General features: G+C 29.5%; 1 protein-coding gene across 7 annotated transcripts in view; it reads left to right on the top strand.

Moving 5' to 3' along the window:
* The window catches only part of LOC129958840 (cAMP-specific 3',5'-cyclic phosphodiesterase, isoforms N/G-like), a 327,156-nt gene that overhangs the window by 277,253 nt on the left and 23,145 nt on the right, over positions 1 to 26,758 (top strand). For 6 of the 7 annotated variants that reach the window (XM_056071557.1, XM_056071561.1, XM_056071554.1 and 3 more), the window contains 6 exons: positions 711 to 823; positions 2,438 to 2,546; positions 2,663 to 2,874; positions 3,448 to 3,546; positions 4,544 to 4,705; positions 5,797 to 5,896. In XM_056071557.1, the coding sequence (XP_055927532.1) occupies positions 711 to 823; positions 2,438 to 2,546; positions 2,663 to 2,874; positions 3,448 to 3,546; positions 4,544 to 4,705; positions 5,797 to 5,896 (795 nt within the window). The remainder of the gene's footprint in view (positions 1 to 710; positions 824 to 2,437; positions 2,547 to 2,662; positions 2,875 to 3,447; positions 3,547 to 4,543; positions 4,706 to 5,796; positions 5,897 to 26,758) is intronic. The other variant, XM_056071555.1, reaches the window with a different exon arrangement.

Below are 26,758 nucleotides of genomic sequence, written 5' to 3' on the forward strand. Positions count from 1 at the left end.
AATAATTAGTGATTATTACTATATTATTATTCATGATTAATACTAGACACTAATAAATGTATGTTTTATTTTTGAACTTTATAATATAATTTAAAGAATCCAACAATGATAAGAGAGTGATTTTAAGTTACGAACTATCTAATTTTTTTTCCAACGTAATAAGTTGAATATAAAACATGTTTTCAATGTTTATACGTTACTCGATAAATTTTTGTTCATGATTTATTGGTACTCGTGACAAAATCATAAAATATGAAAGGATAGATATTCAGAATCATTTTTTATTTATGTTTTTATTATTTAAAATATTTTTAATTTAATAATTTTTATTGAAATAAAAATTATTTCAAATAACTTTTTTATTTAAAATAAATGCTAATAAAAATGGTTATTTTTTATTTAAAATAAATACTTAATAAAAATGAATAAATAATTCATTTATTTATTCTTATTAAGCATTTATTTTAATTTTAATATTATACGATAAATAATTTTGATCATAAATATCAGGGACTGCTTGATAATTATCACAAGTGAAATAAGGAAATAATTTAAATAATGAAAAGCAAGCAAAAAATCTTTCAAATATTTAAGCGCAGGAGTTAAAAGGGAAAACAATCCTTTGTGACAAAGAATTTTGTGACAATTTTTTTTTCTAAATGATTGCTTAGTTTGAAATGATGTCTAACGCGTTTCCTTTTGCTTAACAGAGGAAGAACATCAAAGATTGGCTGAAGAAACACTTGAGGAATTGGACTGGTGTTTGGAACAGCTTGAGACTATTCAAGCCCACCGATCAGTCGGTGACATGGCATTCAGTAAAGTAAGATAATTCATTCGAATATTATTTAGGATGGGGTTGGGTATTATTATTTGCTTGCTCTTTGAATAACGAAGTCAAGAACTTTTAAGTTGTTTAAAATAATTCAATATTTTGCTAAGTAAAAATTATTTCAATATAAATATTTTCATTAAAAACGTGCTATTAATTGAATAAAAATTTGAAAGAAATTAGTACTTGTTTCTTTCTTTTCAATCAATATTAATTTGGTTCACAGAAGTCTTTTATAATTTCATTACAAAATTATTTTTGTGTAGCTTTTTAAATTAAATAAAAGTACACTTAATAAATAATTATTGTAAAATATTAACTTAAAATTGTGCCATTCTTTAATACAATTTTATCGTAAGGTTTCGCCACCTCAGGTGCCTGCACTCGAATGCCGATTAAGACTTGAGTGTTGTGCATGTTTAGTTTAGTTTAGATATATTTGCATTCCGTTTTGAAGCAACACGAGGGCTATTTTGGAATGGATTCGTAATTTTGAACAGCGGTCAGATAAAAAGATCGACACTTGAACTTGTAAAACTTATTCACTTTCTAAATTCACTTACAATAAAATTCTTCCACTTTAGTCACAAGACGCTAATTAAGCTTAGAATATCATGGTTTTCCGAATTTATCTTAGAATGATCAGAAAGCTGCATCATTACGTTTTCCAGCCTACTTACGGCACCCTTAAGTTGACATTTATAAAAAAAAATCACCAGTTTTCTTGAAGTTTCACTACCAACTTGCGATCATTTCCTTCCCTATAGAGGGGGGGGGGAATATGCATTCAGCATTCCCCGCAGGGGAGCATCTACTACTCATAGCAAATGAATGAAAACAAAGTTTTTAATTTCTTGTTTTAGAGGTTCCTTATCATTTAATCCTCTTCATAGAGAACATTCCACTATTCTACTGAAGATTCGTACCATATATAAGACCATGATACATATACATCTGTTAGTAGGTTCACAATGCTTTCTTTTAGAAGTGGTATGAAAATTCAGCCCTCGTCATGAATATTAAGATTTGACATTAAGGTGTACTTCCCAAATAAGTCACTGCTTCCTAGGAATGGGCTGATAATAAAAAAAATCAAACTAAAAATTTCATCTTAACATGCGGAACCTGTCGGACGTTATTTCCATCGCCACGCAAGCAACAGTTTATTTTGATCTGAGTTCTAAGCTTAAAATAACAATAATTTTCCTAAAGAATTCATTTTTTAATATTTTAGTATTTTTTATCGATATTAAGACATCCTTCCTAAATAGCCCTATGCTTCCTAGAAATGGGATGATAATATACCAAAACAGTCAATCTTACTTTAAAAAATTCACCTTATCACGCGGAAGCTCCTTTTGTTGCTACTCAAACAACAAATTATTTTGATCCGAGTACTGAATTTCAAATGAAACGGATTTCTCTTACAAAATTCACTTTTTATTTTTCGTTGTTTCATTGAAAAATTTAAGTGATTAGCAAAACTTTGAAAATCAAAAAAATGTGAAGGAAGAATTAAGAATTAAGTTCATATCGAAGAATGCAAGAATGGAAGAATTAAGTCCATATCGAATTAAGAATTTTATTCTCTCTTTTTCTTTCTAGTTCAAGAAAATGCTCAACAAAGAGTTGAGTCATTTCTCATCCGAATCAAAATCTGGAAGTCAGATTTCGGATTACATTTGTAGTACCTTCTTAGGTAAGGAAATAAATGGTGAGTGTGATTGTCCCCTTCCTACATTAATGCCACATCTTATGTAGATTAGTGCCTCTGCATAAGATGACATTAGTGCCTCGTCTAATGTCAACAATTTTCGTTGTATCGTTTAGACAAAAAACAGGAATTCGATTTGGACACTTTAAAAGAAGAGGACGAAGAAACGGAAGAAGTTACAGTTGCTCCTCTTCCGAAGTCAAAAGGTCGCGCTGGTCAAGCGATGTCCAGAATTTCTGGAATTAAGAAGACTGTTTGTCATAGCAACAGTTTCACCGTACTTCCCAAGTACGGCATTGAAACCCCAAGAGAGGAAGAATTGGGAGAGGTAGGATCTTGTTCTTTTTATCTTAACCAGACATTTCCCACATTAAATTTTTTTTTAAATATTTAAGTTTTTAAATTTAAACCAAATTTCATATTTTATTCTCATTATTAACTAATAAATTGATTGGAAAATCAATCATATAGATTGAAAATATCAATCTATATAATTGATAGATATCATCAACAGATTTCTAATCTTTGATAGTCTGATGTTTCGTTTACCCAGAAACAAAAAAGAAAGAAAGAAAAGAACAACTTTGTATAGTTTTTGATCATTGTTAGACAGTGGGAGATGCGCCATCTGGTTTTATAACATAGTCACATAATATTTCTGCGCAATTCAATTTTACAAAACTCATTCTTTTGTAAGAAAAATAAATAAAAAATACTTCGTGTTATTATAATACCACAAATGTGATAAACAAAGGAAAAAATCATAAATCTGAAAAAATAATGAATTATAGTATTTTACCTTTAAAGATTAAAATGCTTTGTGTTTTACTGTGAAATGTTAGATTATTAATATGTATTGTGTAAAATATTTAATTGTGGATTGTACTTTTTACTTTTTCAGCTATTGGAGGACGTTGACCGTTGGGGAGTGGATATTTTTAGGATAGCTGAATGTTCCAATAATCATCCACTCACGGCGGTTGCTTACAAGATATTTAGAGTAAGTACATTTAAAATCTTTTTTTATCTAAAGTTTCGTTTGTATAAAATATAAACGGAGAAAAATTCACTGATTTCAACTGAGAGTCATTGATTTTTATTAAATTAAAAATCTAGATTTTTTTTTCGAAAAAAGTAGCTGCAAATTTTTTGCTGTTGCCATTTTTTAATGCTTTTTTAATGATGGGTTAGAAGATAAAAAGGATTTTAAATATATTTTTTCCTGTTGCATTATTTTCTGAAAGATTTTATATATGAACACTGCTGGCATTGCCGACGCTGCACAATGGTTATGACTCTGTTCGAATGCCCTGAAGTGTGATGTTCGCTTCTCAATCATATTCTGTGGGGGTCTTGAAATGTAAAGAATTGTAAGAAACGCTGAAGCAATTTCAGTGTTAATTAAAAAGAAACGTATTTTAAAACTTTTATTTATTAGAAAAAATAATTAGTCATGATGTCGATTAACCCAATTAAATTGCGCCATTAATAGTTAAGTTCTCTTTTCTTATAAATAAAATAAATTCTTATAAATAAAATTAATTTTTTAAAAAAAATCTTTTGCTAATTTTGAAAATTACAACTTTATATTTTAATAAACATTATTTGAAATATTTTCAATCAAAATGAAATTATTTCATATACATATTTGAACTTAGCAACATTCTTTTTGTTGCATAGCAAATATAATTTTGAAGCGACATTCAAAATTTTCAATCCTTCTTTTAAAAATCCGCTTTAAACAATTTTTGTGAAATTTTAATTAAAAGAACAATTTTTAGTTTTTGCTGCTTGGAATCTCAATAGATTTTTTAAAAATTTAATAACATAACGCTTTAATGCTAAATATAATTTCTATTTTTTGTTGTCATAAACTTTGCCAGCTTTTCTTAAAAATATAAATCGTAACTTATTTTAGTTGCTTACCAGGCAACTATTAGATTTCGAATGAGATATATTATGTTTGAATGACCTAACTGAAAGTATGTTTTTTACAGGACAGGGACCTCTGCAAAACATTCAAAATCCCTTCAAAGACTTTGATCAATTTCTTGCTAAATCTGGAAGATCATTACTTGACTGTTCCGTATCACAACAGTAGTCATGCGGCGGATGTCACACAGTCGGTTCATGTTCTACTTATGATGCCAGCGTTGGAGGTAAGAAAATAAATGTTCAGAATTAGATTTTTGAAATGTGAAACGCGACTCGTAATTTTGCGAGCAATTTTAGAAGTCACTGAAACTTCCACAGCGCTATTTTCTTTCAGATTTTTCAATATTTGTAACTAAAATTTGTGTCTTAAACCAGAATATTCAAAATAAGTCATTCTAAGGTACGGGAATAGATGTTTAAAAATAAATTTCCTTCGTTATTTATCATTGATTTATTCGTTATTTTCGCAATTATTTTTCTATTTTTAGGCACAAAAAAATTTGATCGACAAAATAAGAACGAGTAATTTAGTTAGAAAAAAAAACGTGAGTAAAAAATATATAAAAGCTCTAGTCTAAAATTATAAAAATAGATATAAAAACTGATGTTATGACGATTTTTGATACTTTTTATCGAGTAATATTGGCTGCCTTCATCAAATATAGTACATCCGCTAGAAAATTAAGATCTCTGAATTACTAGTAATCCTAGAGTGTTTAAGTGGATAGCATAGAATGTAAGTATTATGTTACGTAAGTGGTGAGCGGCAAATTAAATTTTATGTTAAACATATTTATGCTGCTGTTTAATGACAATTAAAATATTTTCACAAATTCTAAACAGCACGCAAAATGTTCTTCTTTTATATAAGAATATAGGCCGCGGTGGCCTGGTGGTGAGGTCTCGGCTTGTGAGTTCGGCTTGTGAGTTAGGGTTTCAGGTTCGAGACCCGATTCCACCGAAGAACGGTCGTGTAAGGATGTCAGTTGCACGTTAAATCCGTCATGCCAAACGTCCTCCCTCTGGTGTGGTGTGGAAAGGGGGGTGCCAGCTCAGGTGTCGTCCTCGTCATCTGAATCAGGTGTCGTCAAAATTACGAGGTCCCTTCCCGAAATAGCCCTAGTGTTACTTTACAACGGGACGTTAATATAACTAAATTAAATAAGAGCATGCTTTTGTGCTACAATAAAATTTTCGGTTTCCTGATTTTTTTTATGTTAAGTAAAGTTATTGAAATGCTAAAATCATAATCATAATATTCAATATATTAACGATCGTCCATTACAATGTCCCTATTTTTTCCCATTTTCTTTAGTCGGTTTTCACTGACCTGGAAGTGTTGGCTATACTGTTTTCTGCAGCTATTCACGACGTCGATCACCCTGGAGTAACTAATCAATACCTCATAAATTCAAGTAAGTCTTTTTTCAAAAAAAAAAAAAAAAAAAATGCATATCAAAGCTTATTTAATTTTGAAAAGGTTAAAATCTAGAATCCTGTGCATCAGTTGTCACAAATCGCTTTACCGCCATTATAATTATATTAAGGGCAATTTTTTTTGCTCTAGGCAACGAGGAGCAGTATTCTAGATATTAACCATCATCATTATTGATATCCAGTCTATATGAATTTAAAGTTGTTAATCATGTGACCAGCCTAAGAATTTTTTAAACAGCAAACAGTGTATTTCCATTTAAATGAAGATAAGAACAAGCTTTTTTTTTTTTTTATTTCAGAGAATTCGACTGCTTTTGTCTTTAAAAATATTCAAATTAGTTTAACATTTTTTTTATATATTTAAATATGTATGTTTAAAATTCTCCTTTATGAGCTGCATAAAGTGTATATTTAGATATGAATTTAGAATTTTATAAATTAAGAAACAGGCCGTTAATTCTAAGGGGCAAAAAAAGGGGAAAATATCTTCTCAAAAAAGAGGTAAAGTTTCAGGTGACTCACTTTTACACCCTCAGAAATTATGAATGTTAATGACGTCAACAAAGGTAAGCTATTATTTTATTATATAATTAGACTTCGTAGATGACTTTGGACGTGCTAAAGACAAACATACCTTTATTTAACCTTATCTTTGGCATTGAGGGTAAGTTTTCTTTTCTTTTTTTTTTCAATTCCTATATAAAATGAAGATTTTTATTATTAGTTAATCGTTATGAAGTTAATCGTTAATAGTAGTAAGCTTGAAAGCCTTTTTTGCTCTTTTATGCAGGAAATTAGAAAATGAAAATGCAACATTATGTTAATGCTTTTTCTATTACAGGTGAAAGTTTCTGTTTCAGTATCTTTTTCTAATAATCTAAGTATTTTTTTTTCTTAATACAATCATTACAGGTTGTAGTTTAGAATGCCAAATAACATTGTTTTATACGTGTCTATATAAAGAACAAAATAAATATATTTTTGTAATTATGCTTCTGAAAGGATGTTCAAGTAAAAAAAATATTTATTGAAATTTATGCATGAAATTTATTTGGGAAAAGTATTATTTTGAAAGAAAAGTTATTCTTCTATTTTTCACATCAAAATTATTCGTTTTATAATGAGACATATTATCTTAGTAATATTTTCATCGTGATATAAAGTGGGCTGTGATAGATATGTTCCTAAATTCTCGGTTTTGGGACAATAAACTTCAGTCTCAAAATCCAATTTCATCAAAGAACCGTCGTTTAAGCGGACATGGTGCCCACCAAATCCGCTGGTGTGGCGCGGAACCTCGAAGAGAGAGACGCTAACTCAGGTGTCGTCTGTGTCACCTGATCACGGTTCAAAATTACGAGCTCTTTCTCAATAACCCTAACGTTGGTTCTAAACGATGCGCTAATATAACTAAACTATCCTAAACATTAGCATGATGTAATTTTATTTCTTTTGGTTTTTAAAATGTGTTTTATAAATTATTATTTTTTCTATTATGTTCTGAAATGAATCGTGGAATTTTATGTATTTATGATTTTATATTTCATTCCATATATTTTATTCATGCTAATCAATCAATTTTCACAGGCAATTTGAAGTTGTATATAATTTCATTAACATTTTGAGTTAATTTAGCGTGTGTTTTAGAAATAGTTGAAAACCTAACTTTAGCTCCTCCTACGAAAATCCGTTTTCCTTTTATACATTTCGAAAAATGAAAATTTATTTATTCATACTTTTCTTGAAACTAATCTCAAAAATTGCTTTATAAATGAAGCATAAAGCGTAATCTAAGACAACTTACTTCTGCTGTGACTCCAGTGCTCCGTTATTTTTTATTAAATTTTTTGATAAATTTTTTTATTTTAATAAAGGGAAGACTAAAACCTTTCTTTGCATTTTAATAACTTCTTGATTATATATGATTTAATTATTATTTGTAAGGGACTTCTTTTTAGTAATCAAAACAATTTTATTTTATGACATCGAGAAAATTTAAAGCTTGTCACACCTGTATTATAAATACAGAATATAAATATGAGATACTTTTGTCATTAAAGTTTCAATAGAAAGTATAACTAGTGATAAAAATTATTTTATTCTTATTTGAATTGCAAATCCGGTTTCTAATTTTGTAAGCTGTAAATGGTGTAATAATAGTAAACTGTGTTTCGAACTTATGTTATAGGGTCTAATGATAGATTTAGATTACATAAGTAATGAAAATATTGCTACGGAAATCATCTGGTGGGTGTATAGTTAGGGAAGTCCAATATGCTGCTTAAAGGAATAAGGAGTTTTATTTATGAATATTCCGGAAAACATGGAGCACAGGTGAGGAAATCGCAACCAAGATGTACAAGAAGAACAGCATTTATAGACACTAATAACACATCAGCAGACGGCAAACTGAGTAAGCCACTGAAAGCGTTCAACAGTCAAAAGAGAGAATTGACGCAACGTTCCGTTGAACGAACGCCTCCGTTTATATAGTCTTCCTTATAGAGTATATCTCGATTCCCAATAGAGATATTGCCTTAATTCTTGTAATTGCAGAACCTTCATTTTTGTCACTGAATTAATCGCCAAATGTTCCCTAAGAGCGGAAATGAGTGATCTGGCTTCCATTCAGCATCTGTTAAGAATATCTGTAAATCAGTTGTCAGCAATAATACTAATATAGCAGCAAAATAGCAACAGAGATTCGTAAAGTTGTTCCCCTTTTCAGAAAATGCTTATCCTGGTAGTCTCATTTCATAGAACACGGGATGTCATTTCTTTTGTCATTAAACACGGGATGCAGTTAGTCGATTAATGGGAATGACATTTGACTCCGATTCGTACGGCCTCTGGACTCAGTAGAAATATCATTCGTTGTTTTTTTCCCCGTACGTCTAAAATTATATATTCATTCGTGAAGAAAGGCGTATCACTCAGTCGTCCAAAAAGAATATCAAACTTCCATCAAAATTCCAAAGAATCCAAACTTCCATCAGTAATTTCATGAACTTCATACTTATAGCCAGAATAAGAAGTGGCAAACGTATATCATAATTAGCCCGGTTCGTTAAAATAATTTTAAAAAAATATTATTTAAAATTATTGAACGTTCGATTAAATATCTCGACCATTTTATCGGATTCAAGATGTAAAGCAGTCGTGCAAATTTTTAAAACTCTCATAAGTTTACAGAGCTCAGAAAAGAACATAGAATTAAACTTTGTGCCATGTTTCAGGAGTATCAAAGGAAAACTAAACTGTGAAATGCAATTTCGTAGTTGTTCTTCAGCTACCGTCGAGGCTTCATGATCGGGAATAGGATTTGCCTCAGACCTTTAAATTAAAAAGTTCAGCAACACTAGGTCATATTGATAGCCATTTAAGGTCTCCCGGAAAGATCGTAGAATATTCAGTCATTCCTTTGATTGGTGCATTATTACAACGTTATAAGCAATTTTTAGTTCTTATTTTTGGTTCTTTTCGTGCTCCACAAGCATGGCATTCTGCGCACCATTTCTCAGCTTTAGCGCGGATTCCAATAAAATCTCTCTCAAGTTTTGTTTAAAATTTTCGTAAATGTGTAAAGTTTTCAAAATGCCCTCCATTTTCTCTTTCATGAATCTGCCTCATAACTTCTTGAAATTTTCTATTCGAAAAAAGCTGTCAGTAAGGACTCCCAATATCATTCTCCTACTTGAGATATAAAACGCCATTCTTAAGATATAGGGAGATCTAAAGTTTCGATTCCTGCAAGTCAGGTTCAGATTTCGTCAATGAGCATTATTCACATTGTCGGCAAGGCTGTTCAATAATCTGTCCAGTGTTTTCAATAAAGATTCGATTTTGCCACTTCTATTTATATTGGCATCGTCCTTTATCTCTATTCATCTTACCAGTCTAGATGTCTTCGAAACAGGCTTTTCATCCTCATACTTTTTCGAATAGCTTACATCCATTAATCTTTTTGAATGTTTTGTATCATCGTCTATAAAGGTGTCTTTGAAGTACTGATTTGCCAAGCTTTCTCGAACATCCAAAATTCACTCGGCATAAGCCTGACTCATTAATCGTTCCACATCGGTAGTTAATTATTGAAACTTTCCTCTGGATTCTGGTTTCTGGTCTTCAGCTCAGTTTTGTAGAACTCTGTGAAATGGATATCTTCAAATCGAGATTCCAGAACGCTCTTAATGGTCGTTAGGATTTTGAATTTACCATCTTGGATTCCTTGTAGAATCAATACCCATTGATTGTTGTGAAGAAGCTACAAGTTGGTCGGTCTTTCCAAAATCTGTCCATTTGCCCATTTGTAGCACTCTAAAAATAGAAATTAATCTTGAAATCAAGCCATGATGTTTGGCCGCCCAATTCCAAGGTTTGAAAAGTTAGTGTGGAATGCTCGAATTCTGGACTTGCCGGGAAATTATTTGATTTGATCCCAAAATACCTTAGTCTCCTCTCGCTATTTCTGACTTTCATTTCAATTTTTCCCATCACTTTATCAAATTTTCCTTCAAATCTTTGATATATATCTGTTATTTTCCCATTTCATACTTTACTACTTCTATTTATTCTTTCTTCTATTTCTTTCTTCTTTACTTCTTATATTTATTCTTTATTCTATTTATTCTATTTTAGAGCTCTTTCACAGCTCTGCCATTTTCTATTATTCCTAAGCATCTATCAAAATGGTCTTTAATTTTCTTCAATTTGGTTCTGAAGGAATTCTCTGGACTATTTCTTCCAGTGTATATTAGGTTCTTCATTTTTGTCCTGCCCTTGCCGGAATCTATTCTTCATTTCCTTCATTTTTTTATACCCGGATCGAACTATTTTCTCTTGTCCTGCTTCCATAGATTTCTTCAAGCTCTCTCCCATAGATTACAGCAAATCCATCAGGTCGTCATTCTCAGTCATCTTCCCTTGAGATCTCGCCAACACCATACACTGCAGACCCCTCTCCTGAAGCCAATGATACGGAAATCATCAGGTGTGTGTACGGTAATAGAAGATCAATAAGCTAAATTACAGGTAATGACTCTTTATTCTATGAATATTCTGGAAAACATAGAGCATAGGTGACAACATAATTAAGATGTACACACACACACACACACAAAAAAAAATCAGACATTAGCAACTGACCAGCAGTCAGGATATCGCTAATTCAGTAACAGCACAGTGCAACAGCGCTCAGCGTGAAATAAGTGAAGAGAGCTCTGCTTTAGTGATGTTTGTGTGAGTTTCCCTCTATGTATAGTCTCCTTTACATGGTAGATATTTTTTAGAAGGATAGTGGATCTTGGCTTCTAAGAGAGAACTCGTCATAATTCTTGTAATTTCTGACTTTCAAACCATCCAGTCGTTCAGTTTTTCGCCAAATTCGACACCATATGGCCAGCAAAACCAGGAATCATTCATCTAGCATTTACTCCACCTTCAACATACATTGCAAATACTTGTAAATCTCTCTTTTCAGCGAGACTACTAATATTTCAGAAAAGCAATATTACAGATTCTTAACAATAACTACACTGCTGGACAAAACTGTGGCGACCACTTGATTCTAAAAAGCTACAAATCATGTACAAATGCGTTCCCATAATCATCTTGAAAGATCAGTGACTGTATATGCGTAAAGACCAATAATTCGATCAAGAATATTAATTATTAGGCATTAACGGTACCTCTTGGGACGATATACAGGTCAGTGCAGTCATCCAAAGAAATACCTATTCACACATATGCACTGGGTTTGTCAAATCTGTCTCTTTCAAGGGGTTTCACTGGGCTAATAGTAAGTTATCGGTTTTTATGGGGCAACAATAAACTTAAATTGCTTTAAAAATAAATTCCGAACTCATCAATAAAGAACAAATCAGCAATGACTTGCATTCCCATTGATTGTGTAAGTGTCCTATAAAACCTTTCAGTTCGGTAAAACCTTTCAATTAGGTATCTGAATTAAATGAATTACAGAGTGTCTTGCATATAATCCTCTTTCGTGAAGCCTTTTGTCCACATTACATCTGGATATGTCTTCCATAGTCTACTACAAAAGAAGAACGGAGGTAGGTTAGTTTAGAGATTATATGCTTCCTGGGAATTAGCTGAGTTCAAAGCTGTCACGAGCAAACTTGTAAATCTAGATTTTTCTCGAATCTGTCTTTTAAAATTCGAATATGACATTAGAAATGTAATTCATAGTATATGGGTTACATTGAGATTTGCATTCAACCATTTACTACATAGATTGACTTTGATTAATTTCATTATATTGACTTTTAATTAGATTGACTTTCGTAATCATATCTAAAAAATGAATATCTTGAAAACTCATTAGATAGTTACTACCTGCATAAACTACAGACGCTCTGAAAGCCTGTTTTCTACCACTTGCCCCATGACGTTATATGACAGCAGCTTTCTTAATTTGCATATTGTATTATCATTCTCTATCTGCATTATTTTTACAGACATTTACTTATATCTGATGATCCAATCGCGTTTTTTCTGATTTTTTTTCTTAATTTTTCGAAAGCAATGTATTTACGAACTTACGTATTCCAACATATTAGATCGAGACTTATTTTGCAATTATTTATTTTTTCAAATGAAAGACAGTTTATAAATTTTCCAAAAATGTAATTTTAAAATTGTGTGGCATTTATATTATTGATTGATGATGATAGTGGTGTTAATGATAAGACTATTACAGAAGGTTTGGTTCTTTTTTCTACATTCTGTACCAGATCGTGGGTTATAAATGACTTATTTGGTACAATTTTTTGGAATACAAACATAAAACGGTATATCATTAAACCGTCCAAAACTTAACTACTTCATTACCAGCCCTAAAGATTTAAAAACTATAAAATTATAGAAACTTTTTAAAAATGTTTTTGTAATATTTAACAGCCTTTTGCAAACTGTTGAAAAGGAAAATTATGATTAAGCATTAAAGTATTTATAATGCGCAAGATATTTCTTTTCTATGGTTACTAAACATAAAATGACAGTCGTCTTTAAAACAGTGGGATAGCAGCAGAAGGACAACTAGGAAGCTACTATCGCAAAATTTGAGGGACACAATCGAGGTACAATACAAAAGCGTTTATGTCCCTTTTTAAAGTCAAATATGATGACCTGGCGAAAAAGGAACACCATGCACCAGAAACATTTAATCTTGGTAAACTACCAAACAAAACCAAATGATGAGTGGGGAGATAGAAACCACATAATTTCCCCGAGCATCATCTTCTCTTTCTATTTCGCTGTTTTAAGCGAACATAATATTGATCTGCCAATATGAGGGTCGGAACGAATATTTATATAATGATGAAAAAGAGGGATATCATTAAATCGTAAAAATAAGGGTCTGAGAACTTTCTAGAAAAACAGTCGCTGAATCACTCATTTTATGTATGTACCACGCAGATGTTGATTATGACACCCTATTATATTTCTTTTAGTACTTTTATTGCAAGAGCAAATTAGTTTCTTGTAAGAGTTTCAGGTATCGAATAATAATTGACGATTTTGCTTCCAAATTGCTGACTGAGAATCTGATTTCGAATTTATTACACCAAATTGGAAGATAATTGATCCTTGCTAAAATATGAATGGAAAGATCATATTTCTATTTTTCAGCAGTTCTACTGCTTGTTTTCAAAAACACCCGTGAGATTAAAGTTTTGCTGGAGTGTGCAGATAGGAATACGAGTTTATATTGAGGGATAACAGTTAGAAGAAGCGATCTCAAGTTTAATGATTGCAATAACATGTGGTTCTCGATTAAGACCACCTGGCTACGCAGTTTCGAAGAAACTCTAGATAATTAGTCATTAGAATAACAACCACCATCCATTCGCTATCAACGTGACAGCTCTTATTTCGATGCTTTTCAGACATGTGTTCATTATTTATGATAATTGGTAAGGCTTCTCTAAATTCTAAAAAAAAAAAAAAAAAAAAAAAAAAAAACGTCTAATAAAGGTTAGATGTATGATAAACTCGAACACGTTGGCTGCCGCGTAACACGCATAGGATTTACAACAAAAATATAATTTGATCATATTTACTGCATGGTTAGTTGATCCCTTTTCAACTACATTGGCAAAACAGGGATAATCTAATTGGTTATATGATCCCGATCACAGCATAAGTCAAGGTGGTAAACATGCTCATTATAAAGATCATTACTGAGTTGTAAAAGAATATTAGAAAACAACAATTCATATTAATTTAAATGCTAGATTTTTATTTCGTAAACAGATAATAATTGCAATGAAAACTCTAATAATGTGACTTTAAGAATGGACTGCAGCTTTTAGATAGCTAAAATCAGCTGATCAGGGACAATTTGATTTTGTCGATGATTATGACTATTCTCATTTCCACAGAATTTCATCTCAACCCACATTTCACAAGACGTTTTTCTTTCATTGAAAAGTCAATGCATATAATACAATGCTTATAAAATCAATGCTTGTAAAATCTTTATCTCTTGAAAGGAAATCATAGTTTCAGTTGCGCTATATTAGTGGTATAGTTTTGTATCTAGATTATTAGAAAATTTAATTTTGTAATGTTTACATCAAGATTTAAAAAATTAGCCGAATAACGAAATTATATTAATGGCAACCATAATAAAACTTACATTTTTTTCGATAAAATCCCTTTCTTCGTTTTAAGAAAGAAATATTTTATTAAATCTTTCACTGCACTCATTGTTTATCCTTTCACACATTTGTTATCGCATTTTCGTAAATGAGCAAAACTCACTGATTATTTTTGTATGCATGCATGTCAATTATGCATCGAAATATAATTAATGAAACCGAAAAGAATCGACTTTGTCATTAATGTAAAATATAAGTAATATTTAATCGTAGTAAACTCTAATAGTAATTTATATGAGCTGATATGGCATATTTTATATTATCAACGAAAACGCTCGTTTACAATGTAGTGTTCTTCTAGCTATAATTTCAAGGAAATGTTAGCAATAGTGACATTTACCATGATTTTCAGAGAAATTATTAACTAATCAATATGCAGCATAAGGCTGCATACATATTTTTGAATTCGTAATATAAATCCAGAAAGTTTCTTCGCTCTCTTATATTTAATTTCGACTAAAACCACGTATTTTTTCTGGTAAACACATTATAATAATAGGCGGAAGATGCTTACTTTTGAGCGTTCAAGAATTAAATAAGCATTCATCAGCCAGAAGTGAATACATGGATGCAGATTGCCATTGATAAAATAAATCTTTATTAGTGATATCTCAATAATTCAATAAAAAATATATTTTGTCTTTTAACAAAATTGATTCATTCTGTGCGATAAAATCAATGTGATAGTTTTAATAGGCGATGTTCTTCTAGTAAAATAAAACTCATTTATATATTATCATCTCACATAGTGTCCTTTGTATCTCAGCTCAAATTTTCTGATAAACAAATACGATATATGTTAATTTTTACTGTCATTAAATTCAACAAGGATATATTGCTAAACCTTTTCTCATGACTTTAAATTTCTCATAATGTTATGGTGTGGTATTTTGGAGTGAAGCGTACCGGTTTATGTGTTTACCTCTTTATCAGACGGACCTCTGATTACAAATAATAAGATACCCTCCTAGTAGTTTTTGGGTAGTTTCAAATTGTAACATTTCATTGGCAAAATAAAACCAACAAAATTCATCGTATTTCTCGCTACTGAAAATTAGAGAATTAAAAATATTTCAGTTGTATTAATTTTAGAAAATGATTAAAATAGCTACAAATTTGCAATAAATTTTTTACTGTTTAGCTTTAAAAATAAAAAAAAACAATTATATTCGGAGAAGTCATGAAAATAATTCATATGAGAAAAAATTAAGCATTTTCATAAAAAAAAAATATTGTACGCGATAAGAACGGTTAAGTTTCCCAAATAATTTACACTCACTTTACAAATATCAAAAAAAAAACTTAAAAAAAAAAACAAGTACAGGACTAAGAATTTTTTTACCTGATATTCTCATTTCAGATTTTATTGTATGAGAACGAAGCCTTTATTTATATCTGTGGTTCTCATACAAATGTTCTTGTTTCACTTAAAAAATGAAATGAATGAAACAAAGTGAAACAAAAACAAAAAAGGAAATCCTTAAAAGCTAATTATTAAAACCAAAATACGAAAAACTAATGATTTCAGGATATAGAAAATGTAATGTAATTTTTAAAAGAGGGTAATTTCCTAGAAATAACAAATATATTATTTTCATATTAATTATTTAATATTTCGTTAGTGGGATACAAAATTTACTAAAAATACTTAATGTAAGGGCTCAATTAAATTTAAGAAAACAAACAGGATCCAGAATAATGAAATGTTCAGAATCTTGCTTCAAAAAATAGATTAAATGTTTTCTTTTAAAAGCTACTATCAAAGAATAGAATTGATTAGCAAAGGATGTTCTTGATTTTCCCTCCTTGTAGCTCAAGACCTTTGCTTTTTCTCAAGCAAACAAAGTCGACCCAGCGGTTTGGTGCAATTTCCTTTCTGTTGGGATTAGATTGAAAGTTTTCCTGTTATCACTTTGAAACTTAAGTCGGATAGAATAAGTTAGATACGTGAGAGTGGTACTGAAAGTGGGATCACCATGCTCTATGGCAATATTCTGAAAAATATGAGACGAGAATTCAAACAACATTAAACTTTGTGTTGCTTTGGTGGATTTGTGGATTTTCTGCAACTTTCTCACTTGAAGATATTAATACATACGTGCAATTTGCAAAAATAATATTTAAAATACGTTTTTCTTCCATTTCGCTTGATTTCGTTAAAATCATATGATTTTTTAAAATAAAAGAATACCTTGTATGAGTTACTTTCTTAAAAGTAAGCAAAAATTATATAAAGAAATAAAGATTAGGATAACATATTAAAATATTGTATTCATTTCTTTAATCGTATTTCTTTCTAAAATAGAAATATAGATGCAAAAGTGCAATCACCATTTACTTACTTTGCAAATTTATATAAAATAATCAAATGAGCAAAGAATATGTTTTTAGATTAATATTTTGGGTTTATTTTTTATACTAATCTTTTTACTTCCGTATCTGTCCAAAAAACAATAGAAAAATACTCTGCAGGAAATATTATCCTCTCCTAACCAATATTTAGGAAAAAGGTTTAAAGGCTTAAGGCTTCAAGTTATTTATTTGAATCACTAAAAAAAATATTTTGAACAGTAGATTTCGTGTCCAAAAAATGAAGAAGAAATCGAAGATCTGTTGTACGCTATGGCTTTTAAAGATTTGACCAATGTCGACATTCATTATTTCAAAGAATTTTACAATTCGTCTCTTGAGAAGGTTCCTCCATTGTCCTTGCATAATCTCCCCCTCCCCCCCTCTGATCTCAACCCAGGAAAAATGTTCTCCTCTTTTGGAAATCGGAAAATGAAAGAAGTACGCCGAGAGAGCTTATTAAGAAATTACGAATGTTCGCTTGTAAATGTATTTTGATACACACTCATGACTTCCTTCGCCGGAAGTGTGGGATAACTCACAGATAGCCAATTCTGGAGATTTTATTGATGTAGTTCTAGGGTAAGATTTACTCAAGATGATTTAACCAAAGTTCTCTCGAGAAACAATTCTTTATTATTACAAATTAAAATTTTTTAATTTGTTTCAAATTTGTTCTATAGGTTTTCATAATTTGTATCAATATTCAACATTAAATTCTGTATCAATTTATTAGTTACTTAGTTGAATTTCTTTCATCTTAAGTACAGTTCTTAAATACGACTTCATCTTTTATAAAAAGATAAAAATGATTTTATTTTATGCAGATGTTTTTTTAGTATAAAAATTTATTTGAAGTGACATAATTGTGAATATGTGACCACGTTAAAAATTTGTTTCTTGAAAATAAGGAAGACATTGAATTAATATATTCACCTACAATCTCAGAATGTATTGAAAAGGGAAAACAAATAACAACAATCGAACTAATTACTTGGAAAAGAACTGATCGATTTGTTTATTCGCTGATGTAAAATTGTCTCATATTAATTTTCTTTTAATAATTATCTTAAAATCTATAATGAAAACTTTATATGCAGGACCGTCTTATCAAATTGGATCGTTCGGTGATAGATCAATTTGGTTCAGCGTAATAAATCTAAATAGGATTTTAACTTATCATAGATGTACTTAATAAAATAATCGGGGTGTAAAAACCCCTTTTTCTGATTTACGCCTTTTTAGTATGAGATTTAGTTAACTATATTCCGCCAGTCATGTTAGCATTCCTGATTTTAAGGATAATATTATATTAAAATAATTTAAATAATTTTTCTATTATTTCTATGTTTGTTTCGTACAACAAAAGCTCTAATATATTTAATATCAACATTAATATAATAAAACACATCTAAAAACGTTTATTTTATTTACTATTTGTAAATTATTTATTCAATGCAAAAATGGAAATGCATGCTAAAATTAAATTTTGAAATTTAGTGTTAGCATTTAAAAAATAATTTAGAGAAACTAAATTACTCGGAATAATCAGCATTGACCCCAACTTCTTTTTGCATAGCACAATCTTTTGAATATAATAAGATTTTGCATCTACAGCAGTGAGATTGAGATCAGTTAATTTTGCAATTTCTTTGAGGTTGGGTGTAACAGTATTTACCCATGCATCCTTTTATTCACATCTCCATTTGACTAAACAGCTGCATTCTTTCTTCAAAGATGCTCTTACGCCAAAAAATACCAAAATACCAAATCTTTCTTCAAAGATTCTTGCCTGTTGTACTGATCCTGGGCCCATTATCCCTGCCTATTCTACTCATAAAACAAGACTCTATAGGAACTCTCAACTGTAGATTTCTGCATATATTTTAAGAGTATATAATTGAGTTGCAAAAAACAAAATACTATAATGATCTAAGTAGATCCATTTCGTTCCAACACCTATTTTCTTTTCCGCCCTAGAGCAGTAAGTGAGTTTCTGTACCGAAGGGAGCTGCCCCTGCATTATCTGAGAATAGAAAGAAATATCCCTGAAATAAAGTAATAATACTCAGAATTTTGTTAGTTTTCTAAAAAGCAGAAAGTGGTTTTCAGGAATTTTTTCTTCACATTGAAGATGAAAAGGCAGTTAAGAAAACTTGTACAAATAATTTGTTTAATAGTTACACAGATAGAAAATCTTTATTAAGAAGATAATTATGCACATGAATGTTAAGAAACTGTAGTGCTGTTTTTTCCTTGGTAATTGAGTGTATGACTTTTGATGTTGGGGATTAGGGAGGCAGGAAGAGCATCCCTATTTTAACTGATAAATTTAATAATCCTACGGACTTTTTGTCTGGACAAGAAGTTGTTGGCGACTTTTTGATGTTGACTCTCTTGGTTATGTTTCCTTCATGTGCCATGAGACTGTCAGGATCAGCTATTCAGGATCATTTGAAAATTCGGAACTTACGTGAAGCTTCCTTCTACTAATTTCTTCTGTATTTATCTTAGCATGTACAAACTTATTAGATGGATACATTCTAAACTGAAATGGATTACATGGGTAGAAAATCATATCTGAATATTTTAATTAAATTTAAAGAATAAATTTAGTACAACTAATTTGAAACTCAAATTTAGAAAATTTTATTTTGTATCTTATTAAGGAATTACTAATGCTAATTAAAATTTTAAATTTTATTAGAAATAAGACATGTGAAAACAGACTTCCAGGATAAAAGCTTTCATTAACTATTAAATACAAAGTTTTCAGACACTATTTCTTCTTTTTGGGATGTTATCTGTCCCATATTGGAAATAATTTCGTGCTTGAAACCACCGTGATAACAACCGTGCGTGTGATAACAACCTAGAGAGAGTTGCAAGAATGAAAACAATATAATAAATTTCTAAAATAATAGCACATACAAAATTAAATTTTACAGTTGAATGGAAGAGGAATTAATAGGAATTGTTGCTTTATTTTAAGAATATTTTGTTTATATGAATTTAATTTGAATACTTCAAAATGTGTGAAATTCACCTCAGTAGTAAACAGGAATAAGTAGCGGAAGTTTTCCTCTAGTTTCTCCTTTCCCTTTCCACAGCCTGGGCAAATGAGGAAAATAACTCAACGAGAAGAAGGTAGACAACGAGAGAATTAGGTTTGAGACATCTGACCTATCCTTGAGGGATAAAGAGGAGAAGTAGAAAGAAATTCCTCTTTGGAAGTAATGTGGGAAAGTAGGAAAAACACAATACAATTTTGTCTAGCATATATCCCTGTTCACTTCTCACTTCATTATTTAAATTTGAAATCCTATCATTTTTTTCCCTCTTTTATTCTGTTTAGTTTTGAATTGAAGTTATTATTGCACATGTTTATATGTCAGAAAAGCAATTAATTAAAAAAAAATCTTTTCAAAATGATTTTAAGAATGTATTGATATCAACTCTTTTGTGAAGATGAAACTGATTTCATTTATATAGTAATTTCAAGCATTTCCAAAATCGGTGTTACAAAATACATACAGCAATGTAGTGCAAGTAGAGTAAAATTCTTCTTCAAATATTAAACATCGAGTTAATATAAGAAAATAATTACCATAAATATGCAAAAAGTGAAATTTATTATTATATTGATTCGAATATTTTGAGTCAGAATTTAAATATTTAAATTCATAGATGATAGTAGCAAAACTAATTTAAAGTGAAAAGAACATAACTTTTGAAAATTTTGAGAAAAATTGATTTCCAATCGATAAATTTCAGATTGTTGTTTATCCCTGCGAAAAGGCACCTTATTTCCTTTGTTTTAACGTCAAAAAAAATTGTAACTTTTACGTGTTTCCACAAAAAAAAAATTATCTTTTGAATGGATTAAGGATTCTAAAACTTGAAAGGCATGGGCGTACTTAAATAGTGAAAATAATTCCGAAATAGTACCCTTTCTAGCTGTGGCTTCTAAACAGATTTGAATTATAGACGATATTGCAATATAATTTAAATGGGGAAATCCTAGGGAGAAGAAAATTCAGAGAAAAATTCAATCCCAACTGACATTTTAAACCCAATCATTTGAAAATTTTGAGGAACTAAAAATAGTAATATAATTTTAAAAATCTAAGGAAGATAGTAACAATAAATTTTCATCAAATGTACATCGTTTAGGTACATCGGTACAATTGTTAACATTTCATCAAATGTACATCGGTACAATTTGTTAACATTTCATCAAATGTACATCGTTTAGGTACATCGGTACAATTGTTAACATTTCATCAAATGTACATCTGTACAATTTGTTAACATTTCATCAAATGTACATCGGTACAATTTGTTAACATTTCATCAAATGTACATCGTTTAGGTACATCGGTACAATTTGTTAACATTTCATCAAATGTACATTGGTACAATTTGTTAACATTTCATCAAATGTACATCGGTACAATTTGTTAACATTTAATCAAATGTACATCGTTTAGGTACATCGGTACAATTGTTAACATTTCATCAAATGTACATCTGTACAATTTGTTAACATTTCATCAAATGTACATCTGTACAATTTGTTAACACTTCTTCAAATGTACATCTGTACAATTTGTTAACACTTCTTCAAATGTACATCTGTACAATTTGTTAACACTTCTTCAAATGTACATCAGTACAATTTGCTAACAGGTGTAAAATTTCTCACTTTGTACTTTTTAATTTTAAGGAAAGCTATATAATAAGTTGGAATTGAAATAAGTAGTGTTTCATTTGAATTTTTTTAATAGGACGAATAGATTTTTAATAGCACAGGAAAGATTGGACAGATAATTATTATTTTAAGTTATAAGTCTACAACTTCGAACAAACAATTACAATACATCATTTTTTGAAATGTTGGTTGAATTTTATTTTAATATTTAATATACTGCTAGCACAAATCTAAAACAATATCACCAATAGCAACTTATATTGGTCAAAATTGCATAATAGTAAACAATATACGCAACAATTGTTGAATATTGAATAATATAGTACATCACATACTATTGTGCAACGTACTGTGCTACCACAATAGCGCGTTTTGTGCCTCATAGTAGAGTGAAAAAGCTGAGTAAGAAATTTGAGTTCTTTTCTTTTACAAATTGTATCCAAAGACTATTCCTTTCCATAAAATTAGTGATAAAGTCGCGTATATTAAATTTCATTTTTCTAAGTCATTGCGTTTTCGAGATATATCGTTCATATATTCGGAAATATGTAACTGACATTGTAAAAATGGTAAAACATTTGAGGGATTTAGTTCAAATTTTTATACTAATCTAAAATTCTAATGTTAAATATGTATACTAAATTTCTTCCTTGCTCCTTGTGCTTTTGAATTAATTTGTGCATATGGAAACAGGCGAATGAATAGACTTCACCCTTGCCCAAACTTTGATAAAAACTTGCTTCAAAGTTTGTGGAAAAGTCACATGCCAAATTTCATATCTGTAGCTCTTTTTATTTTCGAATCATCTTGTTGGTAGACTGACTGATGGATAAAAACAAAATTCTAAAAATGAGTTTTTCGGGCTCACGAAGGTCTGAAATGTACAGATTCACATCGACATCAATGCAATGTGCAGATTCGCATCAACATCAATGCAATGTGCAGATTCGCATCAACATCAATGCAATGTGCATTTTGACGATTACAAACTTTCTCTTTGCGAGATACGTTTATGCACTAGGAAAGAAAATGTTCAGTTGAAACTTTCCTGGAAGTTAACGATATATCAACCTAAAAATGAGAAGTTCATTAGAAGTTTATATTATGAATTTATTAGAAAATGATTTTTTTCATTATTAGCATTTTCTGTCTAATAGTTGTGGTAAAAATGTTAAGTTGAAGAAAATATTTTTTAAATTTAATATTTAACAAATTTAAATTCTTTTTGTTTTAGACGTATTTATGATAAACATTAACAGCAGTAAAATATAATTTACCGTTAATTTCTGAATTTATATGCTCATTTACACATGCTCCAATATTTATTTAAGATAAATCTGACTGTATTAAATCTAAGAAACAGGATAAATAAAGACCTACTTATTTTTCAAAATGTCTTCTCCTAAATGTCTTCTCTTTCAAATGTCTTCGCCTACTTATTTTTCATTGATTAACTTATATCTTATCAATTTTGCTATGGTGATGATGAAAATATTGGGGGTTAGTTTTCGTACGTTACAAAAACACTTTTTCCATTATACCGAATTTCGAAATTAAAAGACATTATTTTGCGAATAATTTGCTAATGTATCATTTCACTAAAATGTTGTTTTATTAATTCCGTTTCAATCTCTGTTTAAATTTCATGCTTTTATGAAGAATAAATGATGTAAACATATTTAATTTCATAAAAGATTTAATATCGATTATAAGTTTATTTATATCATAAAATTATATGAAATTTTGACAGTAAAATTTCCATATAATTAATGTGAATGAAATAATTTTAAAATAAATTTTAATGCCTTGAAACGGACTTTAACATGACGCTTGTATTGCGCAACGCATAGCAAATTTTTACATGTTTCTTAGATTTTTTTTCAAAATAAAAATAGTAATCAAATGCTGACATTTCTATCACTCCTCCTTAAATGATATGATACAGTCTATCTATTCCTTTTGTTTGGAATTCAGTCTGATCAAAAACTTTTTAAGATCAGCTGCTGAAATCATTTATGGACTTTTGATAGATAAAGATGAGGCATACTTGTAACGAGAGTAATAAAAAGGAGACAAGGTAGTATGTCAGTCCAGTTTGAATGCTTCCAAGAAAAGTGAACTTTTTCTAAGGAACATCTTTTCTTTATCTGATGTTCTTTTTTTCTATGGAAATAAGAGAAAAGCAAACTTATATTTGCTTTTCAAATTTACAATTTTATACATATTGCGTCTGTTTGGTGAACTGTAATCAATAAGAACCTTAATGGGAGAAATCTGTTTATCTGCCATTTTTGTATCTTCTCTGTATCTTCTACTTTTTATTTTTATAGTTGGTCGTTCAGTTTCATAGTGAGATATTACCTCGTAATATATAGAGAGCTGCAATAATTTCAAATCGTTTCTAAAAGAAAACAACTTTTTTTTAAATAGAAGGATCATCGAAAGACTTCAGACCAGTAATTTTTGAAGCAAAATTCCTTATCATCTTTTAATATTGCCACCTATTCACCAAATAAAAAAGAAAGTAAAAAGACACATATTGTTCTGCTTTACAATTTTTCGTAATGTACTTCCATATTTAAGCACAATTTCTAATATGCTTTAAAACATTCGTTTGTACCTCTTTCTACGGATAATTTTAGTTCAAAATTGAACATATAACAACATTTTTGTTATTAATGTGCCATATATAATTTCAATTCGTTTTTAAAAGAAACCAGTTTTTTTTTTAAATAGAAGGATCATCGAAATACTTCAGATCAGTTATTTTTGAAGCAAAATTCCTTGTCAACTTTTAATATTTCCACCTATTCACCATATAAAAGAATTTGGTGAATAGAAGAAAAAGAGAAAGTAAAAAGACACATATTGTTCTCCTTAACAATTTTTCGTATTGTGCTTCCATATTCAAGCACAATTTCTAATATGTTTTTAAAAAATTCGTTCGCACCTCTTTCTACGGATAATTTTGTTCAAAATTGAACATATAACAACATTTTTGTTATTAATGTGCCATATATAATTTCAATTCGTTTTTAAAAGAAACCAGCTTTTTTTTTTTAAATAGAAGGATCATCAAAAGACTTCAGATCAGTTATTTTTGAAGCAAAATTCCTTGTCAACTTTTAATATTTCCACCTATTCACCATATAAAAGAATTTGGTGAATAGAAGAAAAAGAGAAAGTAAAAAGACACATATTGTTCTCCTTAACAATTTTTCGTATTGTGCTTCCATATTCAAGCACAATTTCTAATATGTTTTTAAAAAATTCGTTCGCACCTCTTTCTACGGATAATTTTGTTCAAAATTGAACATATAACAACATTTTTGTTATTAATGTGCCATATATAATTTCAATTCGTTTTTAAAAGAAACCAGCTTTTTTTTTAAATAGAAGGATCATCAAAAGACTTCAGATCAGTTATTTTTGAAGCAAAATTCCTTGTCAACTTTTAATATTTCCACCTATTCACCATATAAAAGAATTTGGTGAATAGAAGAAAAAGAGAAAGTAAAAAGACACATATTGTTCTCCTTAACAATTTTTCTTATTGTGCTTCCATATTCAAGCACAATTTCTAATATGTTTTAAAATATTCGTTTGTACCTCTTTCTACGGATAATTTTAGTTCAAAATTGAACATATAACAACATTTTTGTTATTAATGTGCCATATATAATTTCAATTCGTTTTTAAAAGAAACCAGCTTTTTTTTTAAATAGAAGGATCATCAAAAGACTTCAGATCAGTTATTTTTGAAGCAAAATTCCTTGTCAACTTTTAATATTTCCACCTATTCACCATATAAAAGAATTTGGTGAATAGAAGAAAAAGAGAAAGTAAAAAGACACATATTGTTCTCCTTAACAATTTTTCTTATTGTGCTTCCATATTCAAGCACAATTTCTAATATGTTTTAAAATATTCGTTTGTACCTCTTTCTACGGATAATTTTAGTTCAAAATTGAACATATAACAACATTTTTGTTATTAATGTGCCATATATAATTTCAATTCGTTTTTAAAAGAAACCAGCTTTTTTTTTAAATAGAAGGATCATCAAAAGACTTCAGATCAGTTATTTTTGAAGCAAAATTCCTTGTCAACTTTTAATATTTCCACCTATTCACCATATAAAAGAATTTGGTGAATAGAAGAAAAAGAGAAAGTAAAAAGACACATATTGTTCTCCTTAACAATTTTTCTTATTGTGCTTCCATATTCAAGCACAATTTCTAATATGTTTTAAAATATTCGTTTGTACCTCTTTCTACGGATAATTTTAGTTCAAAATTGAACATATAACAACATTTTTGTTATTAATGTGCCATATATAATTTCAATTCGTTTTTAAAAGAAACCAGCTTTTTTTTTAAATAGAAGGATCATCAAAAGACTTCAGATCAGTTATTTTTGAAGCAAAATTCCTTGTCAACTTTTAATATTTCCACCTATTCACCATATAAAAGAATTTGGTGAATAGAAGAAAAAGAGAAAGTAAAAAGACACATATTGTTCTCCTTAACAATTTTTCGTATTGTGCTTCCATATTCAAGCACAATTTCTAATATGTTTTTAAAAAATTCGTTCGCACCTCTTTCTACGGATAATTTTGTTCAAAATTGAACATATAACAACATTTTTGTTATTAATGTGCCATATATAATGTGCCATATATAATTTCATCTATTTAGCTTGTTGCATTTCTGAGTTGATCAAATACAAATGGAACTATTCACAGCCAAGCAAAATTAATGGGTTTGATTCAATATTTTAAAATCTGCTGTGCAAAACATTTTTTTCAGAACGCAATTTTTGTTTTGAAAGGTTTGATGCAAAATTCGATGTAGATCCACAGGCTTGCCATTTTGAAACAAAATTTTAGAAAGAGAAGAAGCATATTTTTGTAATTGCAATGATATAAACAAATTTTGGAGACTTTTGCTACTTTTCAAAACGATTAAAAATATTATCTGAAATGAAAAAGAAAATGGTAAAATATTTCTACTATGAAGCGAATTTGATGCTGTTTCTCTACTCAGATTTATTATAATGCTCTTAAAAACAGTTTTTTTAAATCCATCGGGATCAGAACT

This window comes from Argiope bruennichi, chromosome X1 (genome assembly GCF_947563725.1).
Source record: "Argiope bruennichi chromosome X1, qqArgBrue1.1, whole genome shotgun sequence".
Classification (NCBI taxonomy): Eukaryota; Metazoa; Arthropoda; class Arachnida; order Araneae; family Araneidae; genus Argiope; species Argiope bruennichi.